We start from the raw sequence: 17,970 nt of genomic DNA on the forward strand, positions 1-17,970 counted from the left end.
AGGTGTGACGCCAGCTGTCTCACCTGTATGGGACCGAGTCGGGATAACTGCAGCAGCTGTTCGGGTGGTCACAGCCTGCAGGAGGGAGTGTGCGTTGTTAACACCGTGTGCACGGACGGTCAGTCAACCGCTTTTCTTCACTATTACATGGTGACTTTTGCTCGAAATAAACAGGATGCCTGCACTCTCTTCTTCACCTCTCTACCACACTCTCCATTACTTTGAACAGTTGACCCCAAATATTTAAACTCACCTTCTTTCACCACTTTTAGTCCTTCTAACTGCACTATTCCACTGTGCTCCCTCTCATTCACAGACATATACTCAGTCTTGCTCCTACTGACTTTCATTCCCCTGCTCTCCACAGCATATCGCCACCTTTCCAGGCTACATTCATCCTGCTCTCTACTCTCATGACAGATCACAATGTCATCTGTAAAAATCATGGTCCATGGAGACTCCTGTCTGATCTCCTCAGTCAACCTGTCCATCACCACTGCGAACGAGAAAGGACAAACAGCTGATCTTTGTTATAATCCCACCTCCACCTTGAATGAGTCTGTCATTCTTACTGCACATCTCACCGCTGTCACGCTATCTTTATACATGTCCTGCACTACCCTCTGCCACTCCAGACTTCCTCATACAATACTGCAACTCTTCTCTTGGCACCCTGTCATAAGCTTTCTCTAAATCCGCAAACACACTATGCAACTCCTTCTGGCCTTCTCTGTACTTCTCCATCAGTATTCTCAGAGCAAACATTGCATCTGTAGCTCTTTCTTGGCTTGCAACCATATTGCTGCTCACAGATCTTCACCTGTTTTCTAAGCCTAGCTTCTACTACTTTTTCCCATAACTTCATGCTGTGGCTGTTCAACTTTATGCCTCTGTAGTTACTGCAGCTCTGCACATCACCCTTGTTCTTGAAAATAGGAACCAGCACACTTCGTCTCCACTCCTCAGGCATCCTCTCACTTTCCAAAGTTTTATTAAACAATCTGGTTAGAAACAGACATACTCCCATCTCTCCAAGACATTTCCATGCCTCCACTTGAATGCCATCTGGACCAGCTGCCTTTCCACCCTTCATCCTCTTCATAGCTGCCCTTACTTCATCCTTACTAATCTCTTAGACTTCTTGATTTACTCTCACCACATCATCCAGCCTTTTCTCTCTCATTTTCTTCATTCATCAGCTCCTCAAAATCTTCCGTTCACCTTCTCAGCACACTCTCCTCGCTTGTCACCACAAGGATGTGCACATTCTTTCCAGCTCTGTCCTTTTGTCTGGCTAATCGGTACAGGTCCTTTTCTTCTTCCATACTATTCAACATCATGTACAGCTCGCTAAATGTCTTTTCCTTCACTTTTGCCACTTCTCTTTTTGTCTTACGCTGCATGTCCTTGTACTCCTGTCTACTTTCGTCATCTCTCCGTCTATCCCAATTCTTTTTCACCAACCTCTTTCTCCTTATGCTTTCCTGGACATCTTCATTCCACCACCTAGTCTCCTTGTCTTCCTTCCACTGTCCAGATGTCACACCCAGTACCTTCCTAGCTGTCTCCCTCACCACATCTGCAGTACTTTTCCAGTTGCCCAAAACTGCTTCCCCTCCATCCAGTCTCACCTGCTCACTGAATTTCACACAACAGTCTTACTCCTTCAGCTTCTACCATCTGATCCTTTGTTGAGCTTTCACTGTCTTCTTTTTCCTGACCTCTAAAGTCATCCTACAAACCACCATCATATGCTGTCTGGCTACATTCTCTCCTGCCGCCACCTTAGTCTCCAATTTTTTTTAGCTTGCATCTCCTACAAAGAATGTAGCCCACCCATGTGCACCGTCCTCCATTCTTATACAGTGAGGAAAATAAGTATTTGAACACCCTGCGATTTTGCAAGTTCTCCCACTTAGAAATCATGGAGGGGTCTGAAATTTCATCTTAGGTGCACGTCCTCTGTGAGAGACATAATCTAAAAAAAATCCAGAAATCACAATGTATGATTTTTTTAATAATTTATTTGTATGTTACTGCTGCAAATAAGTATTTGAACACCTACCAGCCAGCAACAATTCTGTCTCACACAGACCAGTTAATTTTTCTTTAAGAAGACCTCTTATTCTGCACTCTTTACCTGTATTAATTGCACCTGTTTGAACTTGTTACCTGTATAAAAGACACCTGTTCACACAGTCAGTCAATCACACTCCAACCTGTCCACCATAGCCAAGACCAAAGAGCTGTCTAAGGACACCAGGGACAAAACTGTAGACCTGCACAAGGCTGGGATGGACTACAGGGCAACAGGCAAGCAGCTTGGTAGAAGACAACAACTGTTATTATTTATTAGAAAGTGGAAGAAACACAAGATGACTGTCAATCTCCCTCGGTCTGGGATTCCATGCAAGATCTCACTTTGTGGGGTAAGGATGATTCTGAGAAAGCTCAGAACTACACAGGAGGACCTGGTCAATGACCTGAAGAGAGCTGGGACCATAGTCACAAAGATTACATTAGTAACACATGATGCTGTCATGGTTTAAAATCCTACAGGGCAGCAAGGTCCCCCTGCTCAAGCCAGCACATGTCCAGGCCCGTTTGAAGTTCACCAGTGACCATCTGGATGATCCAGAGGAGGCATGGGAGAAGGTCATGTGGTCAGATGAGACCAGAATAGAGCTTTTTGGAATCAGCTCCACTTACCATGTTTAGAGGATGAGAACAACCCCAAGAAAACCATCCCAACCGTGAAGCATGGGGGTGGAAACATCATACTCTGGGGGTGCTCTTCTGCAAAGCGGACAGGACAACTGCACCGTATTGAAGAGAGGATGGATGGGGTCATGTATTGCGAGATTTTGGCAAACAACCTCCTTCCCTCAGTAAGAGCATTGAAGTTGGGTCATGGCTGGGTCTTCCAGCGTGACAATGACCGCAAACACACAGCCAGGGCAACTAAGGAGGGGCTCCGTAAGAAGCATTTCAAGGTCCTGGAATGGCCTGGCCAGTCTCCAGACCTGAACTCAATAGAAAATCTTTGGAGGGAGCTGAAACTCCAAACCTGAAAGATCCAGAGAAGATCTGTATGGAGGAGTGGACCAAAATCCCTGCTGCAGTGTGTGGAAACATGGTGAAAAACTACAGGAAATGTTTGACCTCTGTAATTGCAGACAAAGGCTGCTGTACCAAATATTAACATTGATTTTCACAGGTGTTCAAATACTTATTTGCAGCAGTAACATACAAATAAATTATTAAAAAATCATACATTGTGATTTTCGGATTTTTTTTTTTTTAGATTATGTCTCTCACAGTGGACATGCACCTAAGATGAAAATTTCAGACCCCTCCATGATTTCAAAGTGGGAGAACTCGCAGGGTGTTCAAATATTTATTTTCGGCACTGTACGAGGTCTATTAGAAAAGAAACCGACCTTTTTATTTTTTTCAAAAACCATATGGATTTGAATCACGTGTGATTGCGTCAGACAAGCTTGAACCCTCGTGCACATGCGTGAGTTTTTCCACGCCGGTCGGTTGCGTCATTCGCCTGTGAGCAGGCTTTAAGTGAGGAGTGGTCCACCCCCTTGGCGGATTTTCATTGTCAGGAAATGGCAGAATGATTTGGGCTTTTTTTCCATCAGAATTTTTTCAGAAACTGTTAGAGACTGGCAGCTGGAAACCATTCAAAAAATTTATCTGGCTTTCGGTGAAAATTTTATGGGCTTCAGAGAGAATAAGGACTGTTACTACAGCTTTAAGGACAGCTTTAAGGACAGCTTTAAGGACGCTCGGCGCGCCGCGCTCCGTGCTGCCATCGAGAGCCACGAACCACCGGCTCATTTCTAAATGGATGGCTCTGTGGATCCGAGACCGTCATGTGCACTTTCTCTAATTATCACAAGAGCTGGACATCAGCCATTTTCCGGAAGATTTCACATTTAACAAGAGATTTTGTAATGGAAAGCCGAGCGGAGGCTTCGCGCGTCACGACCGATTTGCTGATGGAGCGAGACAAAGGAACACCTCCGTTTTGGTCTCACAGGACAGCTTTGAGATGGCGTTCAGACAGCTGTCGGTGGTTTTTCCATCGAGTGATTATCCGAGAAATTGTGGATATGCCTGGACATGCCAGAACATGTCCCGTGAGGCTTCATCACGGCTTTGCTGTGCGCCATGCGGCAAGGAAGTTAAAATATTAGCCAGAGAGAAGAAATGGTTTGAGAGAGGGGTCAAGGAGGCATTCTTTGTGAAACATTTGAAACCCAGCCTTAACCAGGGAGGGGGTCTGAGACACACTTTATCCCCTGTTTACAATGGGGTACTCAGGTCAAAGGAGTTTCAGTCTTTTGTTCATGGTAATGAGTCATTCACGTCATCAAGGGAGCCATCAGAAAGGCATCCATCCCATCATTAGAGGGACAGCTGTCCTGTCATTAGGTGTGCTAACTAGAGCACAATAGTTGCTAATTAGAGCTATTGTTTAGTCACTAGCCTATAGCAGTCTGCCTCTCAGTAGGAGGGGTCTGGTTAGGTTTAAAACTCCAGCTTTTGTTGGCTTCTGTTTTATTCTTCTCTACAAGAGTCAGACAGAAGTCAGACTTCCAGAGCAAGAATTTTAGCTGAGGAAGCTTCTGCGATTTGAAGTGAAACGTCCTCACGTCAAGCAACCCAGTCCAGTCGAAGATTCAAGCTTCTCTACGACTATATAAATAAATTTACTTACTTACTTACTAATACTGAGTGCACGTTTTACAACATCATAAAAGTTTTAAAACATGCAATTGCGATGACACTTCCAGGGCTCTGTAAAAATGCCTGTTTTTACAAATAAAAATGGAATATTTTACAAAAGCATATTTATCTTTAAACCAACACACGTCACATTAACGTGTTGGTTTACATAATGGATTACTGAACCAATCATTGTTTAGCACTTTTACCCAGAATGCTTTGCGGTCTGTGTTTGTTACAAAACCTCAGAATTAGTGCCTTATTCAACATTAAAAGATATATGTTATATTTTAACTTTGTACAAATGACAGAATTGACATTAATGGAGTTATTCTATCAGTATTTTCAAAAAACCATAAGTTAGTATGACTTTATTTTTCAAGACCTCCACCTGACCGGAGTGTTAAAATTGATGGGGAGCTGACCTTATGGCTGTTCTTGGTGTGCCTCTGTGGTGGGAGCGCTGTTGTAAACAAAAGCTTCCAGCAGGGGCAGAATGTTGAAAGAAAAATGATTATGATTAGTAAAGAGTTGATTTCATGGGTGCTCTCAGGATTAGTCTGTGCTGCTTCCTGCAGGGGGCAGCATGGTCAAACATTCTTGCTTATTCTTGAGGTCTTTTACCGCTTCTGATACTTTCAAAAGTGATCGTGTTAAAAATCCATTTCAGCTCTTTGGTAACTGCAAATGTCCCATAGACAACACCAGAATTGATCGGTTATCGATTATCTGTAACGTCCGTTACATTTTTGGGTGGTTTATCGGTTTATCTTTATCAAAGATAACTTTTCAGTTAGCTTATTATCTGTTATCGAAGTTAATTTTTTGGTTATCTGTGCCCACCACTGAACACACTCCAGAAATCCTATTTCTTCATCTCGCAACATACCTGTGGGGCATATGCACTGATGATATTCATCATCACCCTTCAATTTCCAACTTCACACTCATCACCTTGTCAGACACTTGCTTAACCTCCAACACGCTCTTATCATACTCTTCCTTTAAAATGACCCCAACACCATTTCTCTTCCTATCCACACCATGACAAAATAACTTGAACCCGCCGCCTGTGCTCCTGCTCTTACTTCCTTTCCACTTGGTCTCTTGCACACACAATATGTTAACCTTTCAACTCTCCATCATATCAGCCAGCTCTCTCCTTTTACCAGTCATACTACCAACATTCAAAGTTCCAACTTTCACTTCCACCCTTTTTGATTTCCTCTTCTCCTGCTGTCTGTGGACACGTTATCTTCCTCTTCTTCTTCACCCAGCAGTAGCCCAATTTCTGCTGGCACCCTGTTGGGAACACCACTGGTGGTGATCATTGATAAGCTGGGTCTCAATTGATCCGGTATAGAAATTCGATTTGTACTCTGCATGGTTTTGTTTTTGGGTTGTTGTGTTGTTGGGTGGGTGCGGGGGGCACTTGCTTTATGCCGGATGCCCTTCCTGATGCAAACCTACTCATTTGGGACTGGCAATCAGAGTGTACTGGCTGCACACCCCATGTGGCTAAGCTATATTTTAAGATTTCTTATCAAGTAAAATTATTTTGCTGTATGGACAGATAATTTCACATTTCCTCCTAATTTCCTCTTTGATGTTTATTTATTGTAACTGTAATTTCAAGGTTTTTTCAGTGCATCATCTAAATCTTTTTTTTCGTTTGGATAGTTACCGTGTCATATTTGTCCTTGTGCTTTTAAAAAAAAACACTCATTGTATCTTTTAAATCACTTTTTAAATTCTGCATAAATTAAGATTCTGTTGAAGGTGTGATTCCCACATCATAATTTTCAGTGATTCTGATCGTATTCGTATCACACTGTATCATAAACAGGCCTTCCATTCACTGATGTCAAGCAGTGGCGTGCCTCAGGTTATTGGTTAGTTCTGTGCTCATAGGTTTATTTTTCATTGCTGTGTGTGTGTATCAGGAGAGTACCAGGACAGTAACGGGAAGTGCCTCACGTGTGATGCAACATGTCTGAGGTGCAGAGGGCCACAAAGCAAAGAATGCATCAGCTGTGTTTCTTCACAGTAAGTTGAATTTTTAGACTCGGGGTCAGAAGAGATGCACATCCCGCTGTTTGTCAGAGGTTCACTGAGGTAAAGGTCATTGGGAGCAATTATTTTCTGCACATGGTCACATCAGGAATCTCATATTAAACCAGTTATGGCTAAAAGTGTCTTGTTATTGCAGGGCTCTGCTTCAGTTCAGAGTGAAAGTGTCATCCAACAAAATCATGTCAGTCAGGTTTTGATCCTGCTGCTTCATGCAGTAGTCCGATCACATCTACAATAGCATATTGAACCAGAAGGGCATTCAGGGATCATATACATCTGCCAATGGTTAATAGCCCTGTGTTTACATTTTCCATGTATTAATTTTTCTTTGTGCGAGGGTTTTTCCTTTGATCTCTTTTGTAGCCTTTTTATATCCTTTCTTTAGTCCAGCTCACCAACCCTAAATCCCACCTGCTGATGTCTGATCCTGATTGCTGATCTTTGATCATGAACTTTGATTCTCATTAATGACCTTTGAACTTGAGCTTTGATCCTGACTGCTTACAGCCAGTTAGTTTTGATCCGTATCTTTGATCCTGATTTTTAACTTGTGATCCAGAGTTTTGATCCTGAACTATGATTCTCATTAATGACCTTTGATCCTGAGCTTTGATCCTGAACTGTGATTCTCATTAATGACCTTTGATCCCGAGCTTTGATCCTGATTTCTGACTTTTGATCCTGATCTTTGGTTCAGGTGGATCTTTGATCCTAATCAGTCAGCTATGATCCTGACATCATATATTACTCACTGATATCTGAACCCGAGCTTTGATCATGATAAAAGACCTTTACTCATTTTTGCTGCTTTTTGAACCTGACTAAGGAGGTTATACGTTTTCTTCCCATTTGTAGGTCTGTGTTACATCGATCCTTTAACCCTAACCCTAAGAATCTGGATCAACGGGCAGATCCTAAGCTTTGATCCTGATTGCTAAAATCATCAGCAATTCTTATTACAGGCTCAAATTAATCAGTATCAGGGACCAAAGATCAAAGGCAGGATCAGGATCAAAGGAATCATGGCTAAATATTTTAACTCAAACTTCAAAAGCAAGATCAATTATCTTTATCTGTGCAACTGTTTAACCAGCTGTTCCTTTTTCCCAGAACACCACCACCACCAAATTTAACTGAAATCAGTTTCTATCATTTTGACATCATGTCATTCTGACAGTTAAACTGCCGTACAGACAGATAAATGATCACCTTGGTCAATGTAATAGCTGTCTTGAAAAGTTAAATTATATGAAAGAATTATTATTATTTATCAACAAATATGAAATCTTTGTACAGATCAAAATAAAGCTATAGCAGACAGTGGGAACCTTCTGAAACATTTATTCCATATTCAAGGCTGCACACTAACACAGAGCAGCATAAGAGTGAGACATGTCTGACCTTTTCCTTCAGTTATCCATCAAAATAAGCCAGTATGTAGTTAATGTCACCCTCGTTGAAATGCACCTGGTTAAGCACTGGTGCTCTGTTTGCCTCAAGTGTCTGCTAAAGTGAATTCTAACGACAGTTTGCTATCAAATTTCATGAGGAAGTCTATGTGATCTGTGTGAAAAGTACTATAAAGGCTACAATCCCAACAAGAGTTTTAAGCTTAAGTATTCATATATATATATATATAGATATAGATATAGATATATAGATATATAGATATAGATATATAGATAGATATATAGATATATATATATATATATATATATCTATATCTATATATATATGAATATATATATATATATATATATATATATATATATATATATATGAATATATATATATATATATATATATATATATATATATATATATATATATATATATATATATATATATATATATATATATATATATATGAATATATATATATATATATATATATATATCAGAAAAATACATTATTGGTTATGGTACATTCCTTATACCCATTTTTTTGCTACTTGTATGGGATTAAGTCAGTGTAGCAGCAGGTTAAGCAGTTGATCCTGTACTCTGCAAGATCATTCTCATAAACTACTAATCTCTGAGGTATCTCAGTCTTTCCAAGCCTCATGATATCTGAACCAGCATCGCTTCCCATTTCCTCTGACTGCTGGGATAAGCTCCAGCCCCCATGACCCTTAACTGGAGTAAGCAGGTATAGAAAATGAATGAATGATTAATATCTTCATACTGCAAATTTAAAAACACTTTTGATGCTTTTCTGGGTTTCAGGATTCTAGATGAGGGGCACTGTGTGGCAGAATGTACTGAAGGCAAGTACCAGTCAGGTGGACAGTGTCACCTGTGTGACCACACGTGTGCCTCCTGCACAGATGCTGGTCCAACCACATGCACCAGCTGTGACACTGGTAAGGAGTGATACCAGACTATCCACAACAAATACAGATGAGATCATATGCCTATAGTTAAAAACATATATTATGACTTTATTTGTTATTTCTTTATTATAATTATTTATTATCTTTATTTATTTGTTATTATGTTCTGGTGATCTGTTAATGGACAATGGGAAAAATGCTTTATATGATGCAAAAATAAGTATGCACACTTTGTATTTCTTTTAATGTGTAATCATTAGTATACGCTGGTACCATAGTATATGGTGGTACTGAAACTGATATTTTGAGGCCTTTATTGTAATTCAGTAAGGAGATGAATAGGGTGAAAATAACCTTTTTAGCCTTATATTATGTCAGAATTTGAAATTGTAGTTTGATTTTTTTTATCAAATAAAATAACTAAACTACTTTTCATTTTAAAAATCAGTCTGACTGCATCAGACCGAGTAGAATTATGTGCAATAGTTGGGATATATGTACATACTGGTATTGAGCATTTTACACAATTTTTAAAGTATTATATTTGCTGTTGTTGTTGTTGTTATATCATCATAGGACTTAAAAGATGAGAAAAATGTAACCAATTTATATAAATCTGCATAAAATCTATTGGAAAAATATCAATTTGATTTGTAATGCAGTTTGTTAGTATTACAAAATTGGCTTTGTATTATGTTTTCATTTTGGTAAAGTTGCATGTAAATATGATAAATATTATAAATATGTCCATACATTAGCAAAACAAAAATATTTCTATTTATTTACCAAGTATACACCTGCCAAAGCGTATAACTGTAAACCTAAGTACAAAGCAGAAAATAATAAGGTAATAAATTATATAAATACATGAAGCACAGAACTTAGTTATACTTAATTTCTTTTGGTATTTTACATTTTTATTTTTGTTTTATTTTAGAATTGCTTTGTGTATTTATTTTATGATTTGTATGTAAATGTTGAAAAATTTACCTCAGTTTATTGAATCAGGATCCTTCTGAAAGCTGTATTTTCATTTTAAAATGTTGAAGAACCAGCACTTGGTTTTGATGTAATTAATTGGGTGCATGCATGCGTGTACTTGAAAAATTCAATATCTTAATTTAATTAAAATAAAGACGTTATGTCATTGGAGATTTGAGAGAAATGGACCTTGAGGACTCTGACTCTTTGATTCCTTGATGAAGACCATGACGTTGCATAGTAGTCGAAAATCACGATGTGCAATACATCTTTCATGTTCCCACAGATAAATTTGGAATAGAGAGATATCTGTATAACGGTGTGTGTGTGGACACCTGTCCTGAGGGATTCTACCACACCAAGGAGCGGAGCTGTGAGTCCTGCTCCAACTACTGTTCGCTCTGCACTAGCTCCTCCCACTGCCTCAGGTGTAACTCCTCCTACTACGTCTCAGATGGTGTCTGTGCCAAGCTGGAGTGTGGTGAAGGTGAGGTCATGTCCTTATGACTAATGTGATGGCAAACAGAGTGCGCAAGATACAGCAAAACCAAAACCTTATGATTGGATCTGTTGTACGACAACACATTTCAATTCAGTTCAATTTATTTAGTTTTTTTAGCGCCAAATCACAACAAAGGTGCTTAAAGGTGCTTCACACAAGTAAGGTCTAACCTTACCAACCCCTAGAGCAAGCACACAGGTGATAGTGGTGAGAAACAAACTCCCTCTGATGATATTGAGGAAGAAACCTCAAGCAGACCAGACTTCGAGGGGTGACCCACTGCTTAGGGCATTCTACCAAAAAGGTTTACAATACAGAACACAACACAACAATTGACGAGAGTCCATGCAGGGTCATCGGGCCGCTCAGATCTGTTCCTATAGCGGACTCCACCCTGCGGCCACCACAGAAATCATCCATTTTTGATTTGTCACCTTGACCTTCAAAAATGGCAAAATTGTAATTTTTTTTTTTGCAGGAGTTTACTTGGATGTTGATCAAAACCAAAAACCACAAAGGCACGTAAATATTCAGTGAAACTTCTCGGTGTGACCCCAATTCAAGATCAAAGTAGGATCAATGACGGAAAATCGATTTTCCCACTAATAATAAAAAAAGCCATTTTTTGGTGAAATACAGGATCACACATCACATATCACAAGCATGAATCTGTATTACCAAAGAAGCAAAAGCATGACAAGAAACAAAATAAAAACTGGTCATGACATATGCCACTCATCAGTAGATGTCACTAAATCCTACATGCTGCAGCTTTAACCCCTTAACGCCTGAATTTATATAGCTGTATATAAAAAAAATGTTTTGTGTGTGTTTTTGCCTTTAAGTAGATGGTAAAAAATGTTGAGATTATTAATTTCACTTTTGCACAAAAAATAAATAGTAATTTTGGTATTTTGGTAATAATTTATGTTATAATGTTTTAATAATAATACTGGTATGTTGCAAATTTGCAACAACAGGCATACTGGTCAATTTGGTATGTTGCATATTTGAGTCAAAAATTGTAGCATATATGCGACAATAGGCGTTAAGGGGTTAAAGATCGTCCTCATCCACCTTTTGCTCTCTCACTATCTCTTGCATCATTCCTTCATGCTGTCATATTTTGTGCTCTGTTAGGAGAGGTGGAGGATCCGGATTACGATGAGTGCATGACCTGTGAGGAGGGCTGCAGAAAGTGTGTGTTGTGTAAGTCACAGCTCGAAATCTGTTTTAAAAAAAAAATACAAAACAAAAAGTTTACCCAAAAATGAACAATCCCTGCAGTCCATGAAGCTGTCTGCAGAGCCAACTTCGTTTAAGGGTTTTTGCTGGTAGTTCTGCTTAAAAGCAGAGCTGAGCTTTTGTCTGCTTTCAACAGATAACCCCAGGCACTGCCTGTCCTGCACTGAGGGCTTTTACAAGTAAGGCTGCGTGTGCCCTCGTTTTACCAGCGTGTGATCTTACCTCTCTGCACCGCTTTCATTTCTCTGCCACAACACAATGAGTTGCTGTGAAGTTAGAGTGCTCTTTTTATTTCTGTGTGTGCACGTGCACGGAGGTGGTGGGCGGGGGACAGGGGGAGTGCATCTACAGGCTGTATTTATTATAATTTATAATCAGTTTTCAAGACGGTTGCTTCAAAACCTGCCCGGCGAAGACGTACAGCGTGGACGAGGAGATGACCTGCGTCTCGTGTGATGAGGACTGTATGAGCTGTGATGAAGATGAGTGCTACTGGTGTGAGACCGACCTCTTCCTGGCAGGTAAAACTACTCCGCCCCCACATGCTGAAGTCATCAATCATCTTGTCCGTCTGTATCAGGAGCATGAACATGCAGATGTGTTTGCACATCTGATAAAGTAGACTGGGATGTTCATGGCTCTATTAACATTTTCACTTTCATCAGGAAAGGCCTATTCCTTTGATTGCTTCTCTAACATTCTTCAGTGAAATTGCTGACCTTTGATCCTGAGCTTTGATCCCGATCACTCATTTTTTCGATGGCTAATCTTGGATCCTGATCTTTGATTATGGTCTCTCATGTTTGATCGTGATTGCTGAACTAAGCTGCTCACTGCTAACAAAAGATCCTGATAATGAATACTTTGAGTGGAGGCGTGGTGGTTAGCGCTGTTGCTGCACGGCAAAGCGAGGAGGTCCTGGGAGTGTTTCCCGCCTGGTCCTTTGTGTGTGGACTTTGCATGGAGTTTTCAAAGACATGTGTGTTAGGTGAACTGGAAACTTTAAACTTACCCGTGGGTCGGCATGTGAATGAGTTTATCTGACTCTGTGTGGCTCTGCGATAGATGCGCATCTTGTCCAAGGTGTATTATGCTTATGTTGTCATGTGTGTTTACCTCGATTTGATCCAAGATTCAAGATCAAGTGGTGGATCCAGAATCTTGATTTTAATCACTCAACTCCGATCCTGATTGGTAATTGGTGATGTCAAATTAGAAATGCAAGTCAAAGAACAATCAGGGTCAGATGAATGAGGATCAAATGGCACAGATCAAAGATGGGATCCACTCCATGATCTGGAGGGAAAATAACTAAGATTCAAACATCAAAGGCAAGATAAGAGTCAAAATAATCAGGATTAATATCAAAAGGATCAGCCTAAAATCAGGACAAAAAAAATCTGAAACAAACATCAAAGATAAGATCAAAGTCAAAGTAATCAGGATTGAATATTAAAAAACAAAGGTAGGATCTGCCTATAATCAGGACAAAAAAAATCTGAAACAAACACCAAAGGTAAGATCAAAGTCAAAGTAACCAGGACTAAATATCAAAAATCAAATGTAGGATCTGCCTATTATCAGGACAAAAAATCTGAAACATCAAAGGTAAGATCAAAGTCAAAGTAATCAGGATTAAATATCAAAGAGCAAAGGTATAATCAGGACAAAAAACATTATCCAGATTAAAGAAGTCAGGATCACTGACCAAAGACAAGATCCACCTCTGGAAATCCATGAGAGAGATCTTCCTGGACCCCAGGCCTACCTTTCCAGCAAATTTGATGAAACTCCTTTCATGATCTTTTGAAATATCCTACTGACTAGCTAACTTTGCAAAATAACATAAAAAGAACATCAAGAACACAACCTCCACAGCAGAGGTCATAAACATCATTATTTTCCCAGATGGCAGGTGTGTCGCAGAATGTCTCGATGGTTTCTATGGTGACGAAGACACCAATGAATGCGAAGAGTGTCACCCGGACTGTGCGACATGTAGCGGGCCGGAGGACGGTGACTGTCTGTCTTGTGAGGATGAGAAGATGCTTCAGGATGGAGAGTGTGTTTCTGACCGTGAGGTCTGTCCCATTAAGACCTTTCGCAGCGGTGAGACTAATACTTATGTGTTTCACTAATCCCACTGTCTGGCTCTAATGAATCAGGGATTTGGGTATTTTCACAGGGGCACAAAAGAAATCTTGGAGGGTAATTGCTATGTGCGCTGCCGGCCCTGAACCCTGCACCAAAATCACTTCTCAAAACAAAATGAACTATTGAAGTCAGATATGGACATTGAAATAACTGCTTGTATATAGTGGACATTTAGTTTCCCAGAGGCCTGAGCAACATATGGCAATTAACGGCAGCCCAGACGTCTTAATTATTGCTAATGGACGAACTCTAATAAAGCACACAGGTTAACACAAACGCTAAAGATGAAGCGGCAGAAGTAAAGTTGTTCTTCAGCTTTTAATTGCTGTCCAAATTTAAATTCATGCTTAAATTAACTGCAGCTGTCATTTATGGATCTGTCGTTTTCTTTGAGTAAAAATGAATACATAAAAGGCAGGTGTTAAAGGGGTCATACTGTGCAAAATGTGATTTTACACTCAAATACGGTTGGAGATCCATGTTAAACAACGTGAAAGCTGCACAGTTTGGTGCCCGTGCATGTAGAAACTCTCCTGCTAACCCAAACGTTAGGCCTGAAACAGTTCATTTTGAAATCCATGTCTGAACTCCATGTAGGCAACAGGTACAGAAACATGGGGTGTCTTTAACTACCTCAGTGTTTACAGGCAGAGTTGCCAACTCTCACGCATCTGACGTGACACTCGCGCGCTCAGCATCAATCTCACGCACAAGCAAGAAATGTCACTCCAAAATAAAAATTACTCCTGTTAATTTTCTGTTAATGTTTACATTAGACCAGACCAGACCACAGTGCATTGTTTTTTGTAATGAAAGGAGTTTAAGACACACACCCGAAACAGTTAACATCTGCTTACAACATTCTGACTGCAGTATTCTATGATCATTGATTCTCGGAACACCTATCAACTGATACGTCAGTTGCACGTGAAGAGTTCAGACAGAGTTCAAGTAAAGCTTCAAAGCTTGTTTCTGAGTAGGTCACTTTTTGGATGACAAGGCAATCCAAAAAAAATAGCCTAACAAATTGAATAATTTATTGTCTAATAAAATTGGGCCCGTTGTCATAAGACGTAGCCTAATCAGCCTTCGTGTGCTGACACAGTAGGCTACAAACTTCAGGTAGTTGCAAACTAGGTAATTGAAAAGACATGTCATACGTTAATGTCCTGGTTAGCAAGTATTCATGATTTTATGTCTATCTGCGTATATCCGCTAAAAAAAACATGGTCACTGTATTTTATAGCTAAATTAATACTGACAGAGAAACCGAAGCGTTTTGAACCACTGAATCAATATGAAAGTATTGTGTTGAAATGGTTCAGTGTTTAGAAGGATTTGATACAATTAAGTATGGCAACATCTGCTGGCCAGTCTATAACATAGCACATTGTATGGAGCAATGAAACAGGTGCTGTTATGTATGTTAAATAATAAAGGTTGTATATGCATCTTGAAATTTTTGACTATATTGTTTTGCTTAAAGATATTAGCAATATACTTGTGTTATAATGTGATTGTGCCATCATAAAATACTGTATGTAGTAGAGATTTGGGGGTTTCAAAAGGTTTTTATTTAAAAATAAGATCATTTCAGCAGTGTTAGGCTGGAGCCTGTTCCTCCTCTCCAATTTTGGAGAAGACTCACATGGCACAGAAGCTGCTGGCATATGAAAATAGATTTTGTCCAGCTTGTTGTTGTGTGGGCCGCTGAAGAGGAGGTACTGCTGGCCCAACACCACCAGAGGGCGCCCTGCTTGGAGTGCGGGCTCCAAGCACGAGAGGGCGCCAGACCCAGAAGAAGTGACAGCTGTCACTCATCCTCTGCACCAGCTGTCACTCGTTTATCACCACCATAAAAGCTGGACTGCAACTCCACCTCCCCGCCGAGAAATCGACTACCAGTACCAAGGTAATTTCTCTGCTGACTAATACGTTGTCTAACCTTGTTCTGTGTGCAGTCGCATTCCTGTGAAGACCCAGAAGAGGGACAAACAGGAGCTGCACGAGTGTGTATGATTTGGAGGTGGAGGTGCTCCCTCCTAACGGTGTCTGGACTATAAATTACTGAGTGTGCGGACTCACACTCACACATCATATTTCTGCTTTCTGCCAGCAGTACCAGGGTCGACAGTCGAAGACAGAGGCCACCTGGGGACTCGGGACTTGGCGGCTCCGGTGTTCTTCAGGCCGTTGGTGGTGGAAGCCGTGTGGGACGCGGCTTCTCTCTCGTCGGGCGTCTTCTATCTTCGAGCCTGCCCACACATCACCTGGTGTTTATTGACTGTGAAAATTACGACACGTTTCGTTGTGTATTATCACAACATTAAATTGTTACCTTTTGGCTTACTCATTGTCCGCTCATTTGCGCCCCCTGTTGTGGGTCCGTGCTACGACACCTTCCCAACAGGATTTCTCGGCCATCGTCATGGACTCCGAGGGGCGTCAACTCAAGCTTGAACGGCCAATGGAAGAGCCAGGAGCGCAGGCGTCAGCGGGAGGCGGGTTGAGTGAGCTGCAGCAGATCTTAACCGCCTTCAAGGCCCGGTTGGAATTAGTGACCGAGCAGAGTGTCCTCCTTAATCGAAGGGTGGAGGCTCTCACCGCCAGGGTGGAAGCGCGCGATCAGGGCGCTGCTGCAGCCACTCCTCTGGCTGGTCCTGGGCCTGTATCAGACGTTCCACTGGTCGTTCAGTGAACCCCCCCACCATCCCCTGAAGCATACATAAGCCCTCCGGAACCGTACGGGGGCTGTGTCGAGACGTGCGCGGACTTCCTCATGCAGTGTTCGCTCGTCTTTTCACAGCGCCCCGTCATGTACGCATCAGATGCTAGCTGGGTAGCTTATGTTATTAATCTGCTTCGAGGAGAGGCACGCGCATGGGCTACGGCACTTTGGGAGCAGAATTCACGGCTCCTAACGTCTTATACTGGGTTCGTACGGGAATTCAAACAAGTGTTTGATCATCCCAACAGAGGCGAGACCGCTTCGAACGTGCTGCTGTCGATGAGACAGGGGCGCCGTAGCGCAGCCGAGTATGCAGTCGACTTCCGCATCGCGGCAGCGAGGTCCGGCTGGAATAACGTTGCGCTCCGCGCTGCCTTTGTAAATGGACTGTCCCCGGTCCTTAAGGAGCACCTACTGGCCAAGGAGGAACCGCGGGAATTTGACGGGCTGATCGATTTGGTTATACGTTTAGACAACCGTTTAAGCGAGCATCGTCGGGAGCAGGCCGGGAGGCGTGACCGGGCACGAGCCGTCCCTCCCCCTTCCGGTTCCGACAAGGTGACGTCGTCCCCACGCTTCACTGCCAGAGAGCTCCGTGTGGCTACGGCTCCCCCTGCTGAGGAGGCTAGGGACACGAGCAGGGCCAAATTAAAATCACAAATCAGACAAAGGAGGCTGGCCCGCGGGGCGTGTTTTGTCTGCGGCTCTTGCGAGCACATGCAGAAGGACTGCCCTAAAACGGTCAAACTACAACGCCCGTCCTTAGAAACTGGGCTAAGGGTGGGTCATAACACGCACGCGGGAAAACCCCGCAAATCTGCACGAATCCCAGTTACAATCCTTTGTGGGGATTTAACCCTTCATGCCCCAGCACTGATAGACACGGGGTCTGAAGGGAATCTGCTGGATAGCAGATGGGTAAAGGAAGTAGGGCTCCCTCTGGTGGCTCTGCCGGCACCATTGCAGGTGCGAGCACTAGATGGCACCCTGCTTCCATTAATCACACATCAGACACAACCAGTGACTTTGGTTGTGTCTGGGAATCACAGGGAGGAGATAGTGTTCAATGTAACACCTTCTACCTCCCGAGTGATTTTGGGCTTTCCATGGATGGTGAAGCACAATCCCCGGATTGATTGGCCGTCTGGGGTTGTGACGCAGTGGAGCGAAACCTGCCACCGGGAGTGCTTAGGATCCTCGGTTCCTCCCGGCAC

General features: G+C 41.8%; 1 protein-coding gene across 1 annotated transcript in view; it reads left to right on the top strand.

Annotated features, from left to right (window-relative positions):
- Positions 1 to 17,970, top strand: part of pcsk5a (proprotein convertase subtilisin/kexin type 5a) — an 88,483-nt gene that overhangs the window by 35,577 nt on the left and 34,936 nt on the right. Inside the window, exons 20-27 of the mRNA XM_034192191.1 lie at positions 3 to 118; positions 6,684 to 6,786; positions 9,040 to 9,176; positions 10,414 to 10,614; positions 11,770 to 11,838; positions 12,011 to 12,053; positions 12,253 to 12,395; positions 13,783 to 13,983. Of these exons, the coding sequence (XP_034048082.1) occupies positions 3 to 118; positions 6,684 to 6,786; positions 9,040 to 9,176; positions 10,414 to 10,614; positions 11,770 to 11,838; positions 12,011 to 12,053; positions 12,253 to 12,395; positions 13,783 to 13,983 (1,013 nt within the window). The remainder of the gene's footprint in view (positions 1 to 2; positions 119 to 6,683; positions 6,787 to 9,039; positions 9,177 to 10,413; positions 10,615 to 11,769; positions 11,839 to 12,010; positions 12,054 to 12,252; positions 12,396 to 13,782; positions 13,984 to 17,970) is intronic.

This window comes from Thalassophryne amazonica, chromosome 17, assembly GCF_902500255.1.
Source record: "Thalassophryne amazonica chromosome 17, fThaAma1.1, whole genome shotgun sequence".
NCBI lineage: Eukaryota > Metazoa > Chordata > Actinopteri > Batrachoidiformes > Batrachoididae > Thalassophryne > Thalassophryne amazonica.